Source organism: Macrobrachium nipponense, chromosome 2 (assembly GCF_015104395.2).
Source record: "Macrobrachium nipponense isolate FS-2020 chromosome 2, ASM1510439v2, whole genome shotgun sequence".
NCBI classification, from domain to species: Eukaryota; Metazoa; Arthropoda; class Malacostraca; order Decapoda; family Palaemonidae; genus Macrobrachium; species Macrobrachium nipponense.
Genome location: NC_087201.1, coordinates 23,768,400 through 23,795,850, shown reverse-complemented (window position 1 = coordinate 23,795,850; position 27,451 = coordinate 23,768,400). Strand labels below are relative to the sequence as shown.

Below are 27,451 nucleotides of genomic sequence, written 5' to 3'. Positions count from 1 at the left end.
TCTATAAAAACAGTAAGGGGGGAAGTTTTGGGAACCGGGGTTTTCGGGTGGGGGAAAATTAGTTTCGGTGCAGTCGGACAGCGCTTCGCGCCTTACCGACATTTTTAAAGATTCATGGCAAGCTCGTATGGTCTGTCAAGAAAAAAAGGCATAGACCAAAAAACAAAAAAAATTAGTTTCGGCGCGGTCGGACGGCGCTTCGCGCCTTAACAACATTTTAAAAGATTCTTGGCAAGCTCGTATGTTCTGGCAAGAAAAAAAGGCATAGACCAAAAACACAAAAAAATTAGTTTCGGCACGGTCGGACGGCGCTTCGTGCCTTACCGACATTTTTAAAGATTCTTGGCAAGCTTGTATGGTCTGGCAAGAAAAAAAGGCATAGACCAAGAAACAAAAAAATTAGTTTCGGCGCAGTCAGACGGCGCTTCGCGCCTTACCGACATTTTAAAAGATTCTTGGCAAGCTCATATGTTCTGCCAAGAAAAAAAGGCATAGACCAAAAAACAAAAAAATTAGTTTCGGCGCGGTCGGATGGAGCTTCGCTCCTTACCGACATTTTAAAAGATTCTTGGCAAACTCGTATGTTCTGGCAAGAAAAAAAGGCACAGACCAAAAACACAAAAAAATTAGTTTCGGCGCGGTCGGACGGCGCTTTGCGCCTTACCGACATCTTTAAAAATTCTTGGCAAGCTCGTATGTTTTGGCAAGAAAAAGTTGCAAAATAAAAAAAAAAAAAATTTATAAAACCAGACTTACCTTAGTTGGGATCAAAATCGGAATCGTCGGACAAGTCAGACAGATGAAATTGGGGGAACAAACACGTAACCGGATTGGCGGCGGCAAAGTGTAGGTGAGCGGGATGAGACGAGATCACAGCCATGTCGTCAGCTGTTTTGGCAGTCAGCTGTTTTGGGTGGAACTACTTACCTTGGCGGAGGGATTGGCGGCCTGGGCAGAAGGAGTTACGAGGCCTGCCCAACGAATATGCAGACTACTCATATTTTCTATTAATTCCAGGATACTAGTGCAAATGCAAGCTAAAACTGAGACACGTAAAATTACATACTGGAAAATAAGTGCAGAAATGACTAGCTGATAAGTTACTACTCAAGAAAAGAGGAAATAAATAAAGTAGAGGGAAACAAGAAAAAAGTAATGATCCTTTAGGGCTTTAACTGCAAAATAAGAAAAGTCAACCTCCAACAATATGGAGGAAGTGACTAAAGGAGGAGAACCATTGCTGAAAATAATCAAACAAAATAAACTAATGTTGTTGGATAATCACAGAAAATGCATTGGAACATGGGCAAGAATAAAGAGCAGCACATATTACAGAAATAGAGGAAACAAAAGAAATAACTTCTTGCAGGATATCTTCCGAGGAGTAAAGTATAAACACGAGTCTACAGAATAGTCTTGATGCCCGTAACTGTGTTTGTATGATCGCTTAGGAGGAGGAACCAGGAACGACGCCTTTATCTTGCTTGATGAATCTCTATATATAATTTTTTGACAGATTTTGATTTTTTTATCAGAATTAAACAGACAAATGAAATAATTTATTAAAAATAATGTGGAAATTTCATGACTTAATTTTGCGAATTTAGCTTACTTTAACATAAAAATTCTTTATATAAGGGAACAAATAAAACAAATATGTATAGTGATTGTTGACCTCCTACGTGGTATCCTTTTTGCTGCTTTTAACCAAAGTATAATATAGTTTACTTTTGAAGTGCTGCTCGCATAATAATGTGATAGAATGTGGAGACCTCTGAACAAGCGAATAAATTTTACCTATAGAAAAAACTAGTTTGCATAATTAGGAGATGGAGTCCCAATGTAGTGCCTACTATAGATCGATTACTTTTCTAAGATCACTGTGGTGTGGTTTGTACAGATATCGTACGTTGCCAATTTTCATGTTATGGTAATCATTTTAGCTTCATGGAGTCTATTGAAATAGTCTTCCTTTCTTGAAATGTGGTTCTTTGCATCAGATATTTTGAATATATCTTATTTCGTATATTCTTCATTAAAATCTCAGTTTCAGTAATGAAAATAAAGATGTGGCATATTTTTAGGGGACCTATGATTTTTAAGAGGATTAAAAAGGTCATGGTCAATATCATTAAGGATACTCGCACTCGATCACCCACTGTGATAAGTATGGACAGCCCAGCAGAAGTGACTCCCATAAACGTCTTCACCCATCACCTGAGGTCAAGGAAATAGTCTATAATTTCCTGAAATACTTCATTTTATCAAAACGTCATGAAGGCCCTGTAACTGATATTTCGAAGGCTATCCAGAGAACATCTGAAGCAACAAAAGTGTCAGAAATTACTATCCATAGACTTAATCAAGAAAGGCAGGAAATATAGTGGAATCTCCAGTGTTTCAAAAAAGAAGAGAAAGTGAGAGAGGGGGTGGGATAGGTGGATGGATGGTTAACGACTGAATTGCCTTTTGGTGAGTTCTGGGTTGTCTGCTGGTGCAGTTGCCAAGTCAGTCAGTCAGTTTGAATTATTGTTGGTATTGTATACTTAGAGTTGTTGTATCTGTGTTGCTGAAGTCGTTGTGCTTGTGTGTTGGAGGGTTGTTAAGCTTGTGAGTTCTGTTGTGTTGTAGATGAGTTATTGAGTGTTGTTGTGGAGTTGTTGTTGTTGTGTTCCTTGTTGTTGTAGGTGGTTATATTGACTTGTCGTGTTGCTGTTTTTTGATGTTGTTAGTGATTGTTTATGCAGTGGTCTTTTGTTGTATTGTTGTTGGATGGTTGTAGTCCTTGTTTGTATATTGTGTTACGACAACTGTATCCAGCAGACAGCGCAGCTCCTTGCCCTGAGTGTGTCAAATGTGTGGTGAGTACAGGTGTGGTTTTAGCTTGTGATCCCGTCACATTATTTATTGGCACCCAACGTGGGGCTGCTGGTGTGGCAGCTGCAAGACGGTTGGTGTGGTAGGTTGTGTGATTGGTGAAGGAAAATAAGTATGGAAGGGGTAACTGAAGTAGAGAGGCTGAAAAAGTTGATATCAGAAGAGGGGAAAGAGCGTTTGGAAGTAGAGAATAAGTTGAGGGTAGAGTGTGAAGAGCTGAAGAGCGAGTTAGAGGAGTTGGGAGGGATGCTGAGGAGTGCAAAAGTGGAAACGAAAGAGGAAGTGAAATAATATGAAGAGAGAATGGATGGGAAGATGGACGAAAAGTTCTGAGTGATGATGAATGATGTGCAAGAGATGAGGGAGACGATGAAAGGGTTTTCTTTTGGAGAGGGAGCAGTCGGAGGGGGGCATCCTGGTTCTTGTGATGGGCCAAGAGTGATTAGGAAAGGGAAAGAACAAGTGGATGAAAGTGTGAGTGAGGAAAGTGATATGGTTGTGGCAAATGAGGAGAAGAAAGAGAAGGTACAGAACAGGGATAGATCAGAGCAGAAGAATAAGGAGGGAGTTGAGAGTAAGGAAAGGGCTAAAGGGAAGAAGATTAGTAAGGATGGTGGGCAAGATAAGAAGAGAATGAATGAAGATGAGAAGAGAGTTGCGAGTAAGGTGCAGGATGAGAGTGATTTAGATAGCTGTAAGTGGGAATTAGTGGGTAGGAAGAAGAAGGTATGACTAAAAGTATGGATGTGAGTATGGAAGTAGATTCGTTATATTTTGAAGAGGGTAAGAAAGGTCAAAATGGAAGTAGAGAAAGTGAGAGTGAGCAGGAAGTGCAAAAGGCGGTGTATATGAGAGAGGTATCCCGATGTGAGAAGTATGAGGAATGTGGTAGTAGAGACATAGGGGACTTTTTTTTTTAGAAAGTATGTGTCGTGAAGTTTCTTTGGCGACTGTTAGGGATGGGTTCTCTGGCCCGATGTTAAGGGGCAATAGATTTACCAAGAAGGAAAGTCACCAGTCCATAAACAAGGACGAAAGAGCTATGACGTTAATTTACAGATTTTTTAAAGAAAAATATACCTACTCTCATTACTACACTTATATCTAAATATATACACAATTCAGGCAGCTCTGACCACTATGGTATCAGGACTGAAAGAAAAGGTGACCTCATGGTCACACAGGTAACATGAAATTTATCACCTGAAATCTAGTTCAGTTCCTCATTGACAATAACACGCAAAACTCCTCAGCACAGAGATCACTGATAATTAAATAACACGTTAAACAAATGCCCTAGCTAAGTATTGAATATTTCTGGTCACTTGGTGGAAACTGACATTCAGGTGGACAGCCCTCAGACCCGACTTACTCTCACATCTTATCTCAAGCTAAGAACTTTAGTGAAGACTGAAGAGAGCGACTGAGCAGCTGGCTTGCTTACTTTGAATGTACATCCTAAAGGGACAGCGGCCCCTAAATGGGATAAGCTGTTCCTCAACGGTGAGATGAGGCCCTGGGGAGTACTTCTTCTGACAATTAGCCACCACATGGTTGAAGAGTTTCTGATTTGGGGCAAGGTGATCTGTCCTCACCCTCTCCACTCTGGTGGCTGAATGGTTGAACCGAAGAACTCTCATCAGCAGGGTGAAATGACGCTCGCTCATTGTACACCGGTACAAACGATTGCCCTCTGGAAGGTCCCACATGTCACTCATTGTGGTGTGATTGTCTGACCTTACTGACGACATTATCAGGATCCCAATGAACGCCTTCAGTTCCCTCAGGTCCATGTCCCTGAGGGCAACATTGCCCTTATGATGATAATTACTCCTCAAATGGGCAAGTAGATCATTGGAACGCAAAACAATCTTTGCTAGCATGTGGTCAGACAAAAAGAGCGAGAAAATGTCGCTATCTCTTACTACCACAACGGTGGCATCGGTGGGACCCCTAGGTTCAATCCTCGGCATAAACAAAGGGGGGAGGGAGGTATTTGGGTGTCTCCGCCACCTCGTCCCATCACGATCTTCAACAACCTCAGGTCCGATGTGCTAAATAGGAGCTCCCCAGGCTAGTTGGAAGTCACCCCTCCTCCTCTTCCTGCTCCTAATCTCGACCGGGGAGAGCATGTTCTCATCCTGAGAGGTTGACGGTCCAGGTGTAGGTGTGGCAGTTACTGTTGTTGGTGTTGTAGTAACAACAACGGGGACAGTCCCTCTAACCCCCGATGCCTCACCCCCCGTCGGCGTCATCCCCATCCCCCGGGAGAGGTCAAGAGGTACAGTCTCCTCTTCCTTCTCCTCATCTTCCTCCAATGCAGCTTGTCCCTGATTCGGGTCATCCACGTCCTTTTCTTCCACAAACATGGCGGCTGCCTCCTCCTCCTCGTCCTCAGACTCAACCTCCAGGTTGTCCTCAACATCACTTTCAAATTGAAAGAGAAGTGCGTTGATAGCATCTCCATCCAGAGGTCTCTGTCTCTTCGTGGCCATTGCTGATAACTGAAAAAAAACATTAGAAATGAGCACTCGTGGGAAACTCTGACATATGACCATATATGGGCATCTCAGCCAATGCCCCGGGCAAGCATGTGATAAACACATCATCCTCCCACATAATCCAATAAAATGCAAAACTATACTAATTAGTTATATAAAACAAACACTGCCCTTTATGAATTTAACTATCATAACTTTGTTTTTTGCAAAAAAACACAAAATTTGGCACTTGAACGGAACTGGACCATATGGCAACTTGGGGCATTTCAACCAATGCCCCGGGCATGCACGTGATAAAATACACCATCCTCCCGCATATTCCAATAATAGAGCAAAACTATACTAATTAGTTATATAATAAACACTGTCCTACATCAATTTAGTTATTATAACTTTGTTTTTTTGCAAAAAAAAGCACAAAATGTGGAACTCAAACAGAATTGGACCATATGGCAACTTAGGGCATCTCAGCCAATGCCCTGGTCATGCATGCGATGAAACACACCATCCTCCCACATATTCCAATAATAAAACAAAACTATACTAACATGAACACTGTTCAATATGCAAGGTTTACCTAATCACTTTGCTTCTTGCAAAAAAAAACAGAAAGTGGCACTCAAAGGAAAATGAACCATATGGTGATATATACCATCCTACAACATTTTCATATATAACAAAACTATTCTAATTAGCTATTATGCACACTGTTCTACATGAAATGAGTACATAATAACTTTGCTTTTTGCAAAAAAAGCACAGAAATTGGCACTTGAAGGGGAATGGACCATATGGCCATATTACAGCGTGTCAGCCATGAACAAAGGCATTCATATGATAGATACATCATCCTCCAACATATTCCAGCATTACAAAACTTCTCTAGCATGAACACTATTTGATATGTAAGGGTTCCCTAATAACTTTGCTTTTTGCAAAAAAAACTAGAAAGTGGCACTCAAAGGAAAATGAACCATGTTGGCGATATATGGCATCTCAGCCACTCCAGAGTCATGCATATGATACGCACACCATCCTACATTTTCCAATATCACAAAACTATACTAATTAGCTATTTGCATGCTGTCCTACATGAATTGAGTATGTATTAACTTTGCTTTTTGCAAAAAAACACAGAATTGGGCCTCGAAAGGGGACTAAAACCATATGGCATATACGGCATGTCAGCTATGAACAAAGGCATTCTTATGATAGATACATCATCCTCCGACATATTCCAATGTTACAAAACAATATTGGCATGAATACTGATCAATATATGAGGTTTACCTAAAAACTTGTTGGACTGGGGCAAGATGTGCTGCAGTGATGTGTTTTCTTGGAATCTTACATGAATGCAAGCAGGAGTAACAAAAAACGTTTGTTAGTTCGAGAGTGGCTTAGGAGAATGGAAGCCAAAGGTCTGAGCGTTTGCCCTATCAGCAGCAGCCATCTTGTTTGTTTTCACTACGCGGTCACTCACAGTTCGTGCTTGCTGCTTCCCGTCCAGGTTGGGAAGCTAAAAGCTCCCGGTTTTCCATTTTCAGCAGCAGATATGCTGGAGAAAAAGAAGGCCTAGTGTGAGGCCACCTTAAGACAAAATCATTAATCAGTGATTGCTGAATCGATAACTCTCACGAAACTGGGTATATCGGTTTATTTACTCTTGAGACGTGAATACTAAAAAGTAATTGAATACTGTCACTGCTTTAAAAGTGTGATAATAATAATAGAGGCATATTATAGGCTGGGTTTGAAGTTTGCAACGTCATATTAAGTGTCATAAACTCGGCATTTTGGTAACAGTCCAATTCCTGAAGATAACTTTTCTTTCTCTTAAAATTTATCAGCAACGTCTGCTAATGCCGTGTATGTGTAAGAATTACATTATATATAAACCAGTGACCTGGGGTCATGGCATTAGGAGGGTTTTACGTGACCAAAGCAGACCTAGATTACGCTATGCGCTGTCTGCAGTAGCCTGATCTAGCTCTAAGCTTTGTCAACATTTTTTATGTTATGATAACTTTGCACAACAACTTCCATGGGAAGCGGTTGACCTGTTAACCTACGCCGGAAACTTGTAACTTCCGAGCGGCAGACTACGTATGTGTTTTTTATATGAATTGCTGAGATAGCTAATGTTCCGCTATCGACGCGATGCTTTAGAATGGCAGTTCCACGCCAACTATCAAACATATCGTCGTCCGACCGAGCTGCATCTCCTAGTATGGAGTTACAGAATAAAGTTGTTAACTTGTTCAACTAGCCTGTTTGAATCATCTCCTCTAGTCAGAAAGAACCTCTCTACTAAGATATCCAAGGGAGATGAGAGGAACCAAACATTACTTACGAATGACAGTCGTAAGGAAAGAACAAAAAGTCTATCGCCAAGCGATAAGACATAAGAAGTGGTGGCAGCGTATAAACGAAGAACTAACATAATTAACAGGACCCATATCAGCCGACCGAAGGTCTACAGAACTAACTTCCACGTCAACATCAAACGAAACAGAGGAAACGGGATCTCAATCAACGCAACAGTTTATGAAGACGCAACTATGTCCTTCATCGAGAGGAATACAAGCATTTAACACTGACGTTTGAGCAACTGTTGTCACTTATCTTCGAGAATCTACACCGGACGAGAGCAGCATTGAACATCAACGGAAGAAGAAGGAAAACAAACACAGGGAACATCACCCGTTCACGAGCAAGGACGCAGAGTGGACAGCTATACGCAGTAGTGCAAGGACGGAGGCTGTGACGTCATCAATCTTGGACTTCCCAGAGCATCGTGCACCGAGAGAAGACCGTGACGTCATCACGACTTCCGACGCGAGACGTCATCCATGTCAACAATCCTTCGCAATATAATCTGGAGCTAAGTACCATTTTTATCTATTCAGGTCTTTTCCTCAGTGAAGTGTTGTTCATCAAGAGTCGATCGTCCAGTATTCTGGGGGTGAGTTGTTCGCCGTATTAATCTTCCTTCATTACAGAACCTATCTTCAACTACGAGGTTCTCGCCCGCAGATTAATTTTTTTTTCTTTCTAGTTGTCATTAACCATTTCTTGCAGGAATTCTCCGTATAATATTTTATCATATTATCTGTATTTTTGTATCTTTTGGGGGATTTTCCTATTATTATAACACACTTATACAGTACATTGCTTATTGCGTTTACGTAGGTGGTCGAGTGTACTCTTATAGATATTTTTGATAGGTGATTGCAAGGAATAGAAGTGATAAGAAAAAAAGTGAAAGCCGAAATGGCAACTACTCCGGCTGGCAACCCCAACGTGGTGACTCTCGTTAGCGCGAGGTCAGCGATTGTCCCTTTTCAAGGTCGGGTCAATGGGTTCCTGCCTCAAAATGTTGAGGCATGGATCTCATCTGTAGACGCTCATTTAAATGCAAAAAGCATCACAGACCCAGCAGTACAATTACAGGAGGCCAAGAGCTTCGTTGACTTTGCGAAAGGCGACGCAAGTGCGTATCTAAGGGGGTTTGGTTTCTTTCAAGAAGCGCTTACATGGGACGAGTTCAAATTAGATTACGTGCCGTGTATGGGGGTGAAGAGGCTTTAGATGTAGTATTGGTGGCAGTTGAAAAGAAATTAATCCTTAAACCAAGCCTCCATGGACTCAGCTCAATGTTTTGTTCGACGTTTTTTGTGGGCCGGCGCTAATTGCCGACCGGCTAAATGAATATCAGGATAGTTTAAGTAACTCCGGGTGGGTTGCGGGTGCTAAAATCAAAGTGTGAAAGATTTTATCCGTTTGATCTACCTTACGTCTATCACTGTAATGTTGCCTTGAAGCGTTAGTACGGTGTTTTGATAAAAAATTGCAGCCCGACAGTACGGAATTAGATGTGTATAAACAAATAAAATAAAAAACACATGTCTAAATGTACCGACCTAGATCCTTCGCTCATTCAAGTTTTTGCAAAAAATGAGAACAAGCCACAACAAGTAAATGTGGTACATAATAATAATCAAGTTGCAGGGATGGTTTGTTTATAACTGTAAACGACCAGGTCACATGATTTCAGACTGTCGGACGCGTTTTTTGTTCAATACACAATAGTTCACTCATTCATATAACCGTTGCTACTCGAGGAATCAACAGCAAATGCTACAAACACGCAACCAGTTGCGAGTGCAAATAAAAAGAAGGGTCCTCAGTACTATAAGAAGAAACAACCAAACGGAAATTCTGCACAACAGCAGAAACAAACAAGTCGTGCTTCAGGTTACCTCTGTTCCTGGGCCGTCTAGCCAGAACTCGCAAGGGCAAGCGAATTTTCAGGGTGTGATAAACAAAACAAATACCACGTAGTTCACTCCAAGGGGGGAGAGGGCGATGTTGGGTCATCAATATCAACATCTTTTGTATCAAATAATCAGTTTAATCATTTATCAGATCATTGTGAGACAATTGATTTTCCTATGAAACACACGGCCGAATCAAAAAAATCTGTGCAGGTTCCCGTATTTGATTTGCAACAAATTCATGCAATTATTAGTCAAAACGACGTTTGCGACCAACCTTACATGCAGTAAATTTGGACCATAAGTCAGTTCACTTTTTTGTTCTTTGATTCTGGTTCCGTACCACGTAATCTAATGGATTTGGAATTTAAGGACTCATCATTTACTCTTTTCAAATTTCCCTATAGAAAAGTCCGGAATAAGGCTCTCAGGTATTGGGAATAATGAACTAAATGTTGTGGGCATAACTCATGTACAGTACAAGGTCGGTAAGCGCACGTTAGCCGATACCTTTGTAGTTGTACAAACATTAATATGGTCCTCCCGCAGTAATTATCGGATACCGTCTTATGGGCACTCAAAATATTATCTTAGCACCTGCAAAACACGGCGTGTATATCAAAGGGAAATTCTATAGGTCTTCTAATACCCTAAAATCAGTTTTAGATAATAAAGAGACAGGCAGAGTTGTCACTTACATTACGGCACCAATCACCTGTCTCATGAACCAAGAAATAATACAGGCAACCCAACAGAACTCTCGCTCACCCGTAATATCAGCTTGCACGCAAACTCTCGAGCCTAACGTAACTTCAAATATATTAGTGCGTGTAAAAAGAACCTTGCCAGGATCTGAAACATTAATCCTTTCCGAAACTCTGAAAACACACGGATTATCCGTCACACAAGCCGTTTATACAGTCGGCTCACAACAACAATGTAATATCGAAGTCTGTATTCATTTGAATACCACTTTAGTAATCCACAAAAATCAACATATCTTGGATGCCGAAGTTTATAAACATCGCATTCTTACCGTAGCTGAGATAAATCACGCTCAATCAGTCGCGGATGAAACCCTTTTGCAATCTATAAAGAACAAAATCAATAAGGACATTCAAGAAGAAGAAATTCAGCAGAAATTTTTGAATCTGTTAACTAAATATCATGATGTTTTTTCCACTATCGGAAATGGAACCTTAGGAAAAACGGATGTCATCGAGCATCAAATCAGGCTCAAGGAAAACAAAGAGAAAGTAATCTATGTACCTTCGTACCGACTTCCTATGAAATTTCAGAATGAGATAACAGAGGAAGTAGGTAAAATGTTAAAGGAAGGCGTCATTAGGAAATCAAACAGCCCTTATAATTTTCCGTTAATAGTAGTACCGAAAAAAGATCGAACTTGGCGGATATGCGTAGATTTTCGTCGTTTAAACGAAAAGAAACAATCCCTGAACAGATTCCAGTACCATGTACCGATGATATCCTATCTTTACTAGGCCAGAATAAATACTTCACAAGCTAGACTTACTAAAAGGATTTCATCAGATTCCGATGGAACAAGAGAAAGTATCCCATACACGCCTTCAGCACAGCCAGGGGACATTATGAATTTTTGCGTATGCCTTTTGGTTTACGTTGTGCTCCTATCACTTTTACTCGTATGATAAACGTCGTGTTTGGAGACTTGTTGGGAGATATCCTACATGCCTACATGGATGACTTAGTAATCTTTTCCAACACATTAGAAGAACATTTACGTAAATTGGAGTTAGTGTTACAAAGGTTAAGGCAGCATAATTTAAGGGTAAAGATAAGTAAGTGTGAATTTTTTAAACAGAACTAGTCTATCTAGGTTTCACGGTTTCTAGTGAAGGTCTTAAAGTCGTCCACGATAAGGTGTCGGCTATCCGTAACTTTCCGATACCTACTAACGTCAAGGGAATACAGCAATTTTTAGGATGCAGCGGTTACTATCGCCGCTTCATCCGCAACTACTCAATCATAGCCGCTCCCCTAACCGATCTTATAAAAAAGGGCGTAGATTTCGTATGGTCTGAAATTCATCAACAGGCGTTCGATAAATTGAAAGATGAACTGTGTAGTTCTCTATCTTGAAATTTCCTGACTTCGGTAAGGAATTTTTCATAGCAACAGACGCCTCAGACCTAGGAGTAGGTGGGGTATTGCTTCAACAATATGATAGATCGTTTTTTTCCCTATAGCTTTTTATTCACGTAAACTGAGACCTTCCGAAGTATATGCAGTAATGGACAGGAAGGGCTCGCTATTGTTAATTCACTCGTGCACTTTAAATTCATAATCTACGGTATCCCGTCAAGGTTCTCACTGATCATAAGCCCCTAACCGACTTCTTTAAAGCTTTAGTCACAGCCCCAAGCGAACTCGTGGCACATGATCATTCAGGACTTTGGCGCGAGGATCGGGGTATTTACCTGGGAAAGCAAATATCATTGCTGACGCATTATCACGCAACCCCTCTTCATCTTGTACCGAGCCATTAGCTGAATTAATAGATATCTCAACCTCCATGCCCGTTGTTAAAACTATATCCGAACAGGAAGATCTGGGCTGGAGTGCTGAACTATTACAGACGGAACAAGAAAAGATCCGCAAATAGAAAAATCAATCATTGCGTTAAACCCGGAAATCCGAAGGAAAAAGAATACCATAAAGTATAAGCAGCAGAATTATATCCTACAGGACAAAATCCTGTGTAGATCCGTGACGAGGAAAACCCGCAACACACCGCAGTTGAATAACAACCAGGTGGTGGTGCCTATCTCACTCATACCCACTGTCTTAAAGTGGTTGCATGAAAATCCACTGCACGGACACCCGGGTTATACCTTGATGTCACAGAAAGCCAAATCCTTATTTTATTGGCATACGATGCTTACAGATATAAAAAAAGCACATAGCAAATTGTCGCACTTGTCAAGAATACAAAAAGGGCACACGAAGACACCTGTCAGCCTAGGGCTTACCCGTGCCAAATCAACCCTTTGAAAGAGTACATTAGATTTATTAACAGGATTTTATACGAGTCCAGACAGAGGAAATAAGCACCCTCCTAGTAATTATAGACGCTTTGACTCGATATACAGAACTATAGCGCTTAAAACAAAAACCTCCGCGGTCGAGTGCGCTAGAAGTTTTACGAGTGCTACATTTGTAAACAGGAATTCCACACATCATTTATCTCAGACTCGGGACGGGGAGTTCCAACCATAATCATTTCCTTAACTCCTTGGTGCAAATTGCCTTTGTATAAAGAAAACATCAATATCCATGAATTCTATCCACCCAGAGTCTAATGGGTGCTAAGTGGAAAGGCAAAGTGCAAATCGTTAAGGTTTTAAACATTTTAAGGGTCACCTTAGGGGGGGCAGATCCCAACTGGGACATTGCCATACCTGCGGTACTAAGCACACTTAATCACTCGTATCACGTGTCTATTAAAATGACACCGCACGAGGCACTGTACGGTATCCCGGCCCGAACGCCTTTTCACATCTTAAAGCCTACAACTATTTATCAAATCCTCTAAAGGATGTTATGGATGCAAGCATAAGTCGATATAATATAATTCGTAAGAATTTAGAAGAAGCACAGATCATAATTGAAAAAAAAATCAAAAAATCTGATAAAATAGCTGAAGCCAACTAGAACATATGCCGTGGGCGATCAGGTATACATACAAGTATACGTGCGTAAAGGTTTAAATTATAAACTGACACCTAAGTTTGAAGGCCCGTTTAACATTTTAGAAAATTTAACGCCCAATAGAGTTAGGTTCAAAATGTGATCCAAACCCACTGATGTGAGAATAGTCCCATTGGCACATATCAGAATCTAAAGAAAGTAGAGGGAGTGAGGAAAAAAAAAAAAAGAAAAAAAAGGGTGTATTTATGAAACTTGTATAATAAATTATATATATATATCTATTAATCATATTGTATGTAAACCTATTCTTTTACGCGAGTTATTACATCTGTTTTACTCATTGCAGGTTTTCAAAAATGAATCTGTTATTGTTAGGAGTGATATGGTGTATTCAGACATCTTTGTTGTATGGAAGAGCGCTAGGACTAAAGACATAGAATTTAATCATGGCTCGATTATCGAGAGAATCGATGATGTATTCATCGTGTCAAGTATATTGTTATCGAAGTAGATATGCATGCTATTTTCTTACCTGAAGATGACGTCCTTAACTTAAAGAATGACCTGATGAGGTTTGGTATTCCCTAAGGAAATGCATGAAACGTAATTTTCATGCTAACTCAGAGATTTCACTAGCTCAAACGCTAAGCGTCGCGGAAATGTTGTCTTATGACATACAAAATAAAAACCGCCGAGGCAGAAGAACTCGCTCGTGACCTGCTGATGTGGTCTGTGCGGCACAATACTCTTGAACGCCGCAAACCTCCGCTTATTCTAGCTGGTGACTTAAACATCTTAGGATCAGTTGCGAATCTAGGCTTAGGAATCTCAAATCGCCTCAAGATAAATAATCAAAATAAAAGAATTGAGTTTTTGCAACACAAAACGGAACTGGCCTTATCAGAACTTCGCAGCCAGTTATCTTCGATCAATCAATAATGAATATCGTTAATGAACATTCAAATAATATCGATCAGGTCATGGAAGTTTCAACATTTGCTGGCTACTTTAGCTTACTATAGTTCGAAAATAGATCATATCCGTGTGAAAATATCACATTTTATTGAAAAGTCAAAAGATTACGTAGAAGCAATTACGTTAGCAACAAAGGGTGTGTTATCTCCTCACCTCATGCCTATTAAAGATCTGACGTTAACTTTGGAAAAACGGACGGGGGAGAAGCTAGGTATATTCCTTTATTGGATGCCCATAAAGTAGAATCTATTATCCTAATATCAAGTCAGCGTAGAAAATTATAGAATTATGAATCACAATTCCTTTTGATTCTTCCGATGCTTGGCAATCATACAAAATAGCACCGTTTCCTACTTTTATGACGAATAACTCAAATCCAGTAATATCCAATTTAACGGGGCATGTACTGATTTCTTCTGATAAGAAATCATTTTACAGTCATTAAAGACTTAGATAAACTCACTCACTGTTCAGAAGCCATGAATATAAAATTTGTACAGCTGACTCTTTTGAATTCTATCCCATATCAACGGATTCATGTGAGTTAGACATAGTGCTAAACGGCTCTCTCTCTCATACAAGCGAAGGTTGTCTGGGGAAACAAACTTTATCCCTTTTACGGTAATAAATTCAATTACAGGATGAATATGGTTCCTGGATCCGTTATGATAAGGCCGGATTCGACGTCGTGTGTCCGGGACACATCCACCGCCCATGCCCCTATCTTCGTAGCAGCCGATGGTTGTACGGGACATCTACAAACTATACCGTTAGAGGGGTCAACACGATAATACGTGAGAAGGCGTATTTCGCGAACTACACGTGGGCTACCACAATCATCCCATCACTACCTCTCCCATCCCACAACGCGCGAGTAGCTCATCGTCTGACGCAACTGGCTGAGATACCCACGCGTCATCGACTTATGCAGGTGGAGAACATCTTCGCTACTACATTCTGCTAGCCGTGTTCAGCGTGACGGCCATATTGGTTTATCGCCGTCAACATCTTTGCTTGGCGTAGGCTGAGGCGTAAACAGAAGGATCTCCAAGGGAACGTACTGGCCCGTCTGGATGACGTACCCGTTAAACTCAAGTCGTTTGCGTTTAGGGCCGCCTGAACCTGGCCACTTCAGTTCGTGCCTAGGGAATTGTCTGGAATTGTGTTGTGTGTGAAAAGCGGTCCGTATGCTGGCAAAAATGTAGGACAAGAAAGACTCACGCCTTTGCATTTGAACAGTTAAAGTATCTCCAGGGCGCCTAATAAATCATTATAGCCAATATAACATTAATATATTCCTAAAGGTATTTTTCGGGCACTAATAAAATATCAGCCCTATATATTGAATTTCTGCAGAATTACATTGTTATACTATTATACAATTATATTTATCTTTATTAAATAGAGTGACAAGTACTCTTTAACAATTATTCCATGATCATGCTATAATCATTATTTAGTAACCATTATTCTTAATCAGGTTACATGTTATCATATTAATCATGTATACATGTTTTGATTTTTACCATTTTATTATTTTTGGGTACATAATCATTATTATTACCAAACATGGATCTATATTTTCCATGCATTTATCTTTGTTTATGAATATGTCAACAAGGGTATGTAACAGAACTTTTTTATGCATTTAATCACTTAGTATGTTACGAGCACGCTCCTATGGACAATGTTTAAAGTAATTTTTTTTTGTTATTCAAGGCTTGAATAGGTAGCAGACCGAGCCTAATGTAAGAATTACATTATATATAAACCAGTGACCTGGGTCATGGCATTAGGAGGGTTTTACGTGACCAAAGCAGACCTAGATTACGCTATGCGCTGTCTGCAGTAGCCTGATCTAGCTCTAAGCTTTGTCAACATTTTTATGTTATGATAACTTTGCACAACAACTTCCATGGTGGAAAGCGGTTGACCTGTTAACCTACGCCGGAAACTTGTAACTTCCGAGCCGGCAGACTACGTATGTGTTTTTATATGAATTGCTGAGATAGCTAATGTTCCGCTATCGACGCGATGCTTTAGAATGGCAGTTCCACGCCAACTATCAAACATAGGTCGGTCGTCCGACCGAGCTGCATCTCCTAGTATGGAGTTTACAGAATAAAGTTGTTAACTTGTTCAACTAGCCTGTTTGAATCATCTCCTCTAGTCAAGAAAGAACCTCTCTACTAAGATATCCAAGGGAGATGAGAGGAACCAAACATTACTTACGAATGACAGTCGTAAGGAAAGAACAAAAAGTCTATCGCCAAGCGATAAGACATAAGATATGTAGTATGCACTTATATATGTCTCTCTATATGTGCTGTTGTGAATTTAATCACCGTGGGACCAGTTCGTGCGCCGATCTTAATAAAGATTATGATAACAACATCCTAGGACTTAGCTGTTGTTACAGAGGACATGGTTGAGTAGCATGGTTGGGTTTTACAAATTCATTACAAAAATATAACAATTCCTGAACATCAACTATTGGGTGACGACACACAAAAGGCAACGAATGAACATGGTTATCATTCAATATTGAAAATTGATTAATATGATTCTACAAAAAAACAGAGCATCAAAATGCACATATCGAGTGTCTACACTCCCCGACAATACACTGATCATACAATACAGTTACAAAATTCCCCACATTAAAATGGATGCAAAGTGATAAAGATTGACTTACATTTGTTACAACAATGACCTGAAACAGAGGAGAGATTCGTGATCCACCTTACCTGACTCGTGCCTTGGATAAAAAAGTGCCGCTTGGTGGTTCGAGCAGCCCCGATCACAGCTTGGTGATGCCAACCAAGGCAACTACTTAATTACGCCTTACATTTTAAAGAAGGAATTTACCACTAATAATCTACACAGTTTTTAAGATTTAGTTCAAGCTTCACCTTATGATATTCAAACTGGAACATTCCCAGTCGTTTTCCTATTTGTCGGCGATTTCGCCTACAGCGACTCTTGTTCGTAAATCATACACATCGGTTAATTTAAAAACAAAATGATGAAAACAATTTTTCTATGAAGGAATTACTACAATTTCGTCCTGTTTCACTCGGGCATTTGCATAAGGAAATTTACGCTAATACATAACTGCTTGCACCAGTCCCTCGACTCTTCTTGCTAATCTAACCTGACATTGCGGCAGGTTTGTCGCTAAAAGGGGGATCCGACCTTTTTTCGCAACATCCTCCGCACCAGAAAAATCTGGCCATATATATATATATATATATATATATATATATATATATATATATATATATATATATATATATATATATATATATATATATATATATAATAAAGCTGAGCATTCAGAAGGACTGGACGATGGGAGGCAAACTCCAGCAGTTACATCAAACACATACAAATATTTATACACATAGGTGATCACCCTTCAAACCAAACCAAAGAAATCAATTTTCAAATGTACAACATCTTTACAACTACATCTCCAACTCAGACTTCCAACTCACGATCTGTGCTACGCAAGAGTCGGCTGGCACGAGATACGCTTATGTGAGTTTCCCCTTATTCTTACAAATGCGTTTTCTTCTCTTCCTAAAACACCTTCTGACGCAAACTCACTCACAACAGTCACACTCCTCACCTTTTCGGTTTCGTCCATTCGTAAGCTTACACTTACCCTTGTTCCATCCACACTCGCATTTTCTCTCTCTGAGGTAAGGCTGCCTTGCGTTTAGGTCCGTTCATTACTCAGTTTATCAGCTTGGCCAAGTCGTCCAAGCCGTGAACGACTCGTTAACGGCATGTCTTTTGTGTTCTTATTACTCGGAGCTCCCCACTGCACTTGAGTCTTTGTTACCCTGAGCGCCTATCACTTGTTGTATCCATCCCATCATCGTTTGTTCCATCCTCGCCCCCATAGGTTTCCACCAGGGTTCCCAGTCGTACGATAATTATCGTACGAGTACGATAATTTGACCCTCTGTACGATAAACGATAACGAGCGTACGATATACGATAATTCGCGATATGTGTAAGATAATTACTGGAAATGTACGATAATTTAAACCTTTTCGTCAGCTTATAGGAATTTAGAAGATTCAAGGCTATAAAGGCACCCAAGGTCATTCGCCGCCTGATAATAAAAGTAAGCTTAAAAGGAGCAGAAGGCAAAAAAGATATGGAAAGGTAACAGACAAATATGTACCTCTCTCTCTCTCTCTTTGATGGTGATGACAAGGATGAATAAGGCAGTGAAGTCATTTTTTTCTGTATACATATTTTTCGTTTTTATTGTAAATAACAAGTTGATACAGTTTGCTGATGATAAATAACAATTAGCGAGTCCTTCATAAACAGTATAGTACTGATCTTTTAGTTTCGTTTTCATGATGATTAATTAACAGTGATCGTTTTGTCGTATTTTTCCATTTCATTTTTCATTAATGGAATACTGATGATTAGTAATGCTATCAGTGAAGAGTTGAAAGTAAACAATTACCGGTATATGATTTTGCTGCATGTTTTTTTTTTTTTTTGTTTTTTTTTTTTCTTTTTTTTTTTTTTTGTAATGTGGTGTTTAAGAACAATTGGCAATTTTCTTAAAGCAATACTCATGTTAGTTGTGATTTTTTTTCTTTTTTTAAAGTTTACATTGGTGATATAGAATGACAATAACAATCACTGAAGTACTAAAGAAATAGGCTACTTTGTACAGCCTACAGAAAAGTTATCTTTTGGTTCTATTTTTTTTTTCATTATTAGCAATACTAGAAATGACATTACAAGATTTTTTCTATTTAGCCTTACATTAATAGATATAAAGATATGTTGCTGTAGGTGAAATACAGCTATATTATGATATGAAAAATGTACGATAATTCTAATCAAAATACGATAATTTGAAGAGGTTTGGTACGATAATTTGTCTGATACATCTGGGAACCCTGGTTTCCACGTCGTCATTCACGCCTACATCGAATGACGTAATTTCCAGGGGAACGAGGTGATTTATGGCTCGCAGGGCTGAGAGATGTTCGCGTTGCCAGCGTTCACGAAACACTTCAAGGGTATCAGTCAACCTGAGATACAATCACGTAACTTTCTTAGTTGTCAGCGTCTTGTTCAATCCTCTGCATTACCAGTCGTGGCTGATGAATTTTAAGGGATTGGCTTATTGCCAAAATGCCGAGTTTATGACTTTAATATGACGTTGCAAACTTCAAACCTAGCTTATAATATGCTTCTATTATTGTCATACTGTTATAGCAGTGACATAGTTGTTCAATTATTTTATAGTATTTCCAAAATGACCAGAGCTCTCTGGCGGGGCTGTTTGGGCCCTCCCATGTGTGTTAAATCTCTTCATATCTGCCAAATTTATAACAACAGCAGAGAGATAAAACCATTTCTTCCATTACAGATATTAAATATCATCATTTCCGTTACGCAGAATTCTAAATCAATTACATAGCTTCACGACTGATACAGTTTTTTAAGCAATAACAAGAAACAATCAGATTTTCTATCAACATGGCATCTCATTTTGGAGCTGCCGCTTAGATTCTCTCCTGTCTACAAATATCTTGATTTCTTAATATCGTAGGAATAGATAAATTGGTGAGCAAGGAAATATGAAACAAAGCATAACAGAGTAAGTTTGACGAGTGAGAAAATAAGCAATTGTATACTGACAGATATTTCTCTCTCTCTCTCTCTGACAAAATAATAGATAGGAAATAATGACTGAATATTGCTCGAATATGATATGGCAACAAAGTTTTGGCCTGCTGGAAGTGTGGAGTGACTTACAAGTCATTTCTGGTCATCTCACAGCCATGGATAGACATCAACTTCACAGTCGACAAAAGGCAATCGATCACAAAATAGATAGGCATTTTCTAGATGAAAAGGCGAAATATATCACCTATTTATATAGCATTGATTAAATACTTCTAAGTACCTTAATTATGCAATAATGATAAATGCACATCTGTTAAAATAGAAACAAGGAAAAAAATTAAATTTAGAGAGAAAATGAGTAGGGCGGAATAGGAAGGAGAATGAAGTATGTACCTTGAATCGAAAACCCTTATAATCTTATAATTATAACCTTAGGCTTTGTCTCAAAGGTCAATTGTTTTCGTAAAACTGGCATATGGGCAATACTGTAAATGGAAAACAACCCGTAGTATGAATTTGTTATAGTGTGATTAACACTTCAAAGATACAATTACTGTCCATAACAACATTCGTTCAGAAGTTAATAGTTAATCGCCACACAATGATTGCTACTCATATATATATTATTAATTTTTCGGTATAAAGAATTTCTATGTTAAATTCAGCTAAAATTGCAAAGTAATCTTTAAAACTTCGTATTTTCTTAAACATATTCTTATAATTATTTATTTTATTTTGATAAAAACGAAAAATTCTTGCAAAAATTATATTTAAGAAGCGACAAAAAGGAAATGTTCCCGGTTCCTCCTCCTAAGCGGTCACGCTACAAACACAGTTGAGGGCATCAACAGTTAACACTCTTCTCTTGACTCGTGTTTACTGTTACTTGATACTTTACTCCTCCAAGGATACACTATAAGGAGTTAGTTCTTTTGTTTCATCTATTTCTATTGTTTGTATTTCTCTGAATTCTTGTCCATGTTCCGATGCATTTTCTGTGATTATTCATCTTCTTCTTCTTCTTCTTCTAGCTTAAACCCATTTTTATATGGGGTCGCCATTACGAATGAGTCGTCTCCATCGATTTCTGTCTTGTGCCTCGTTCTCATTTATACCTTTCAATTCCATATCTTCCCTTACACAATCACGCCATCTCTTTCTTGGTCTTCCCTTCTTCCTTCTACCCTGCACTTCCATTTCCATCGTATGTCTTACAACATGACGTTCCTCCCTTCGTAACAGGTGTCCATACCATCGAAGCCTTCCTTCCTGTATTTTCTTCGATATTTCAGCTACCTTTGTTGATCCTCTTATATACTCATTTCTAATCCTATCTTCCCTTGTTACTCCCGACATCCATCTCAACATTTCTCATTTCTGCTACATCCATCTTCTTCTCCTCTGTTTTCCTCATACTTGCCGTTTCTGTTCCATATAACATTGCTGGTCTGACCACCGTCCTATGGAACTTTCCTTTCAATTTCAGAGGGACCTTCTTGTCACAGAGTACCCCTGATGCAGACCTCCAATTATTCCATCCTGCCTGAATTCGGTGTCTCACCTCTTGGTCCATGCTTCCACTATCCTCCAATACGGACCCTAAGTACTTGAACTTCTGTACTTTCTTTATTTCTTCCCACCCAAATCTTATGCTACTTCCACCGTCCTCAGTAATACTAGAACACATATATTCGGTTTTTGATCTGCTTATTGTCATTCCTCTCTCCTCAAGTGCTGCTCTCCACCTCTCCAACCTCCCCTCCAACTCCTCCTTCCCTCTGAACACAACACAATGTCATCCGCGTATAATATGCACCATGGCACTGCTTCTCTAACATCCCTGGTCATTACATCCATCACGATGTTGAAGATGAATGGGCTAATTGCTGACCCCTGGTGTAATCCAACTCCTATCTCAAATCCATCCGTCTCACCAACACTACTCCTCACTCTAGTATACACATTCCTGTACATCTCCTGAATAATTTCTGACATACTTTTCTGGCACCACTTCTCCCTCAAACATCCTCCCATATTTCTGTGATTATTCATCAACATTAGTTTATTTTGTTTGATTATTTTCAGCAATGGTTCTCCTCCTTTAGTCACTTCCTCCATATTCTCAGAGGTTGATTTTTCTTGTTTTGTAGTTAAAGCCCCAATGGATCATTCCTTTTTCTTGTTTCTCTCTGCTTTATTTATTTCCTCGGGTAGTGTATAGATTCGTTGGGCAGGCCACGTAACTCCTCCTGCCCGGGCCACCAATCCCTCCACCAAGGTAAGTAGTTCCGCCCAAAACAGCTGACGACCTCGTGACCCGCGACCTTTCTCAGTCTTTGCCGGTTTCCCAACATGGCTGTGTCTGTGTCGTATCCTGAGCATGTCCAATTTGCCGCCACCAATCCGGTCACGTTGCTTGATTTAGGTGCCCTGTGCAATGATGGGAAGTCATTACTTGTGTATTTGATGAAAAGTGGCCTGCTGGGTGATTTCAGTGGTGTTTGTGGGGAGTGTAAAGAAGGCACCGTTGGCCTCGTTACCTTTCAGGTAAGGCAGCATTGTCCTAGGTGTGGTTAGGTTAGGACCTGGCGCTATCGGAAATGTTCGGTTTTTTTACCACCTGTCAAATGCGGTCTAATTTCACCGAAACCCAACAATCGTGACACGCCGCCATACAAATGGAGTCATCATTTCTACCCGTGCTTGTTCCCCAATTCCACTCGTCCAAATCCCTCCAAAAACAGTCATTCCATCCCTGATGAGAAGAAGACTCGAGTTGTCCGAATCAGCAATTCCCTATTTCTCTGACGATTCTTATTTTGAATAAGGTAAGTGCGGTTTTATAAAGATTTCAGTCAAAGAATTTTACGTGCTTCCTGTGGGGTCCAGGGGTGGGGGCAAAGCCCCTCCAGCCAGGTAAGGCAGCATTGTCCTAGGTGTGGTTAGGTAGGTCAAAGTTGGTTAGGTCAGGACCTGGTGCTATCAGAAATGTTCGGGCCTTTTTTATGTTCATAGGGTGTCTGGGGGGGTCCAGGGGCAGTTAATTCCCCCCGGCCAAGTTAGGGCACACTGCCCTATGTTAGGTTAGGTCGGTAACATCAGGTTTGGTCGTTTTTTCCACCAATTTGGGGAAATATTAGACTCCGTCCCAATGCCATCTTGTTTGTATTCGTCCGCTGATCTTCTAGTTGGTACCCACTGCCATCTGGTGGTGGGTAGCAAAACTGTATGCGCTCCATTTCCTCTTCTCTTGATGATTGAGTAAATAATTATCAGATGGTCATTTTTGCACTTATTTTCCTGTGAGGCATAAGTGATCCCATAACCTTATCATGTTTGTTCAGTTGTTGATGTTGACCCAGATAGATTCATGAGTTATATTTTCTCTTTCAGTTATTACAGTGACTCTTTCTGTTACCATTCGTACTTATATGCTATTTTTCTTCCTCTTAAGAAGTTGATTCGATAACTTTACCACAAATTATGGTATTTCTAAGTATTAAGGACACAGCTGCTTTTACCTTGGAAAGTGCTTTTTCCTACAATTTATTTTTTTTATGAAGTTGTGAAAAAATATGTGCACTAATTTTCTATGACCAATTTCTGCCTGTCACACATACTCAAGAAGTTCCACATATGCCATTTGGCCGCAAGAACGAGATGGTTCTGTTCTTAATTGAGTTTCGTTATTCTCATGAACTTTATTATTTTGTTGATTTTGAAGCCGACCAAGAGTCCACTTGGATGTTGATTTGTGATAATTTTGCCACCGTGGAAGGAAATAAGTCCTTAGAAACCTTTTCAAAATTACGATAAACAAATATAGCTCATCACCCCACAACTCCTTTATCACAGCCCGGAGCGCTATCTTCGGTGTGAGATACCAATGAAGGAAGACGTGGGTTGGGGAGCTCCAGTTTAACTGCTGTTCTTTGTTCCCACTTGGGAGGTGTGAGTTGCGAGTGACATGCAATTCTGTAAGTAATCTGTGATAATCTTTGCCATTGTTGGCCCAATGAATAGAATAACGTTTGCTGTAACAGTGGAGTAGCTGAAAATCACAATTGCGCATATTTTTGTTTGGAGATAGCAAATTTTTGTGAGTTTTTCTAGAATCTTGTGACCGCATGTCCACGCTTCTATTTGTTGTAACGTATGGGAAATACGGCCTATTTATTCTTGATGTCAGTCACTTAAGTGGTTAAATATGAGAGTAAACAATTTATTTTTGTAAAAAAATTGTAAAACCCATGTGTTTTTAGCACAGAGGGTATACGTATACCTGGAGTTATAATCTCTATACAAGTACTATGTAGTTCGGTGGTCTTCCACCAGGGTGGCGCTGCAAAGCCTTGTGACCATTTTTTAAAGTCTAGTAACCCACAAATTGAACAGGGGATTAGTTCGAATGTGAACTTATTGTATCGTTAATATCAAATGAATAAGTGTTAGGAAGAAAAAGAAGAAGACCAAGAAAGAGATGGAAGGACTGTATGAGAGGAGACTTACCTGAGAAGGGAATTGATGAAGCAGAAGTGCAGGATAGAAATAGATGGAAACAGCTCATCCAAAATGGCGACCCCATAAAAAAAATAAATAAATAGGAACCAGCTGGGATGAAGATCTCACTAGTAAGTGTTTAGGGAATATTTAGGGTTTAGTGAGTAAGTGTTTATGAATGTTTATGAGTACTGTATAGTGAATGTATAACGGGTGTTTCGAAATTAAGAACCCCCCTCCACATAACAAATGGAAAGTTATGAAGTTTTCTGCCATAGCCTATCTCCAAGTACATTACCTTAAGTTTCTGTTAAGCTATTTTTCATTTTACGTTTCTTGTATTTTCAGACTGAGTGATTCAGTTAAATATAACCATGGCTAATGACTGAGGAAATCGGATGGGTTGACCGAATCCGGGATATAACCTTCAGAGAGGCCACGGATGCTGGTGCATCCTTCATTTCCTGTTCTGGATAGCTAAATACATTAAAAGAGGTGAATCATTTGTTAAAAGAAACTGGAACAAAAATCCATATGACTGTCATTGCAAAAAGAGTGAGAATCTTGAAAGGCCTGAAGTCCTTTCTCAGGAGTCAAAAGACATCATAGCTGAGGCAGTGGGTAGACCAATAAAGTCTACGTAAATTGGTGCTTGAACCAGAAACAAAAAGGGGAAAGAAGAGAAGTTATAGTGCTGTATATCATGTGCTGAAAAAATCTGACCGTGCATGGTTTTGTGGTTCATTTCTTAAAGATTCGGATGAAACTGACATTCTCCACGTTACTGCATCAGATGAATTCTTCATTTACACAGTCATGAAGCCAAATCATAACAATGACGTCATTTGGGCTGCAAAGTTTGATGATATCAGCGATAACGTGTGCAATCATCAAGTTGTGTTTAGGGAATTTTTATGGTTTAGTGAGTAAGTGTTTACTGAGTATTTGATGAGTGGATGGTCATCCACTGTTTAGTGTTTAATAAGTGTTTAGGGGTTTAATGAGCATTTAGGGATCAGTGAGCATTTAGCATTTAATAAGTGTTTAGGGTTTAGTGAGTGTTTAGTGTATAGTGAGTGTTTAGTGAGTGTGAGTGTGAATTAAGTGTGTTTAGTGAGTGTGAGTGTTTAGTGAGTGTAAATGTATTATGAATACTGGTGTTTAGTAGTTATACATTACTGTCTAGTTAGTAATTAGTGACTGTATGCAAAGAAAGTCCTGTCATTTAGGTCTTGACCACAATGGTTCGAGTGCTTAGGCCAACCTATTTTTATAAGGTAATTTTTCCCTGTGAAAATTGGTAAAATAATAATGACAATAATGCTAACAATAATAATATCAGCAACACTAATAATAATAGTAATAATAATAGTAAAAATAATAATAATAAAAGTAATAATAATAATAAGGTAATAATAAAAGTAAAAAAGATAAAAATAACTGTAGTAAAAATAACAATAATAGTAATAAAGTATAGTATTATAAGCTGGACCAAGACCTTTCAATATGGCTGCCTGAAGTCACTCTCGACAGGGAGATTGCCACTCGATTGACGCTCTATGGTTTTTAGTCAAGTTGGCCTTGTGCACGGGATGGAGCCTATCACCTAAGGTAGGACTATCAGCAACTTTACATTAGGCACGAACCTTTAAGTCAGTCACAATATAATTTGAGACATTTTTGTTCCTTCGAGCAACTAGATAGTCATAAGGATCCAGTCACTTAGCAACAGCAGCTTGATTATTCTAATTGTAAGTCACTCACAGCTGCACTTGAACCTCCCGCAAAACAAGGGGAGCGGTATTCAAAGAGTTACTGCAGGCTAGGTGCTCTGAAACAAAGCCTAGTTCGTTTTGTTGCCCACATTATGGGCTGTTATGAAACAAGAGCCTGTGCCAGTGCAAGGCTAGCTCAGTCGTTTAGACCCTCATGCGCGAGGCCTATTTGTTAAGATTGACCTGCACTGAACGGGCCCGACAAGAGAATTGCTAGATGGTTCAATCGTTGAATTTGATTTGATGTAACGGAAAGAAAAGATGCATCATTTCCCTCTCCCTTGCTTGTTTGGAACCAGTCTTTCCATGTACAGTAGTATTAATCTAAGTTCCCACGTACTTAAAATGGCGGCCGCAATTGAGACAAATTGAGTCCATTGTAGTCCTCCTGACCGCTACTATCAGTTGCGCCCAAAGGAATCTCCTTGATTCATTGAATGAGAACAGGTATCAAAATTTGCTGGAATGCATTCAAGCTGATGAACAGCAACTTAGATCATTGTATCTAAATCAAACAGTTGAACTGGAGCTCGCCGTAGGAACTAATTATTAATAAGCTGTATCGGCACTTTGGCTAGCATATCGCAGCCTAAAACCCGTCTGTCTCGATTGAAGAGCTCCCACTGCCCACATTCAAAGGTGAAAATGTGAGTTAGCCACCTTTGAGGAGCTACTTAACGCACACATTCATCAATGTTTGTTTGTGTGTATGTATGGTGTTTTTATGTTGCATGGAACCAGTGGTTATTCAGCAACAGGACCAATGGCTTTACGTGACTTCTCAACCACGTCGAGAGTGAACTTCTGTCACCAGAAATACACATCTCTAACCCCTCAGTGGAATGCCCAATAAATGAACTCATGGCCACCGAGGTGGTACTCCAACACCATACCAACCACGCCACTGAGATGTTTTGTTTATCAACATGCCGATTTAGATGATGTAGCCAAATACACATATTTGATTGGATCTCTTGAAGGGGAGCCGCTCAAGGTAATTCAGGCCTTGAGCGTAATTGCTGCCAATTATAGAGTAGCCATAGACCTGTTAGACAAGTACTATGGGGACCAGCATTAGACACTGGTAATTTTATATCAGCAACTGGCTGACATCTTTGTGCCCAAGTGTAATTGTATTGATCTTAAGAATTTTCGTATCGACCTTACCGTGCTCATTGAGCAAATT

At 39.6% G+C, this 27,451-nt stretch overlaps 1 protein-coding gene across 1 annotated transcript; it reads right to left on the bottom strand.

Annotated features, from left to right (window-relative positions):
• Positions 1–4,277: 4,277 nt before the first annotated feature.
• Positions 4,278–4,850, bottom strand: LOC135221138 (uncharacterized). Its single transcript, XM_064258962.1, has one exon. It carries the CDS (start codon positions 4,848–4,850, stop codon positions 4,278–4,280), a length of 573 nt encoding a protein of 190 aa, XP_064115032.1.
• Positions 4,851–27,451: the final 22,601 nt, after the last annotated feature.

Bases quoted from the DNA above. Each gene is read 5' to 3' on its own strand.
- LOC135221138 (XM_064258962.1), bottom strand. From the start codon at position 4,850: ATGCCGAGGATTGAACCTAGGGGTCCCACCGATGCCACCGTTGTGGTA.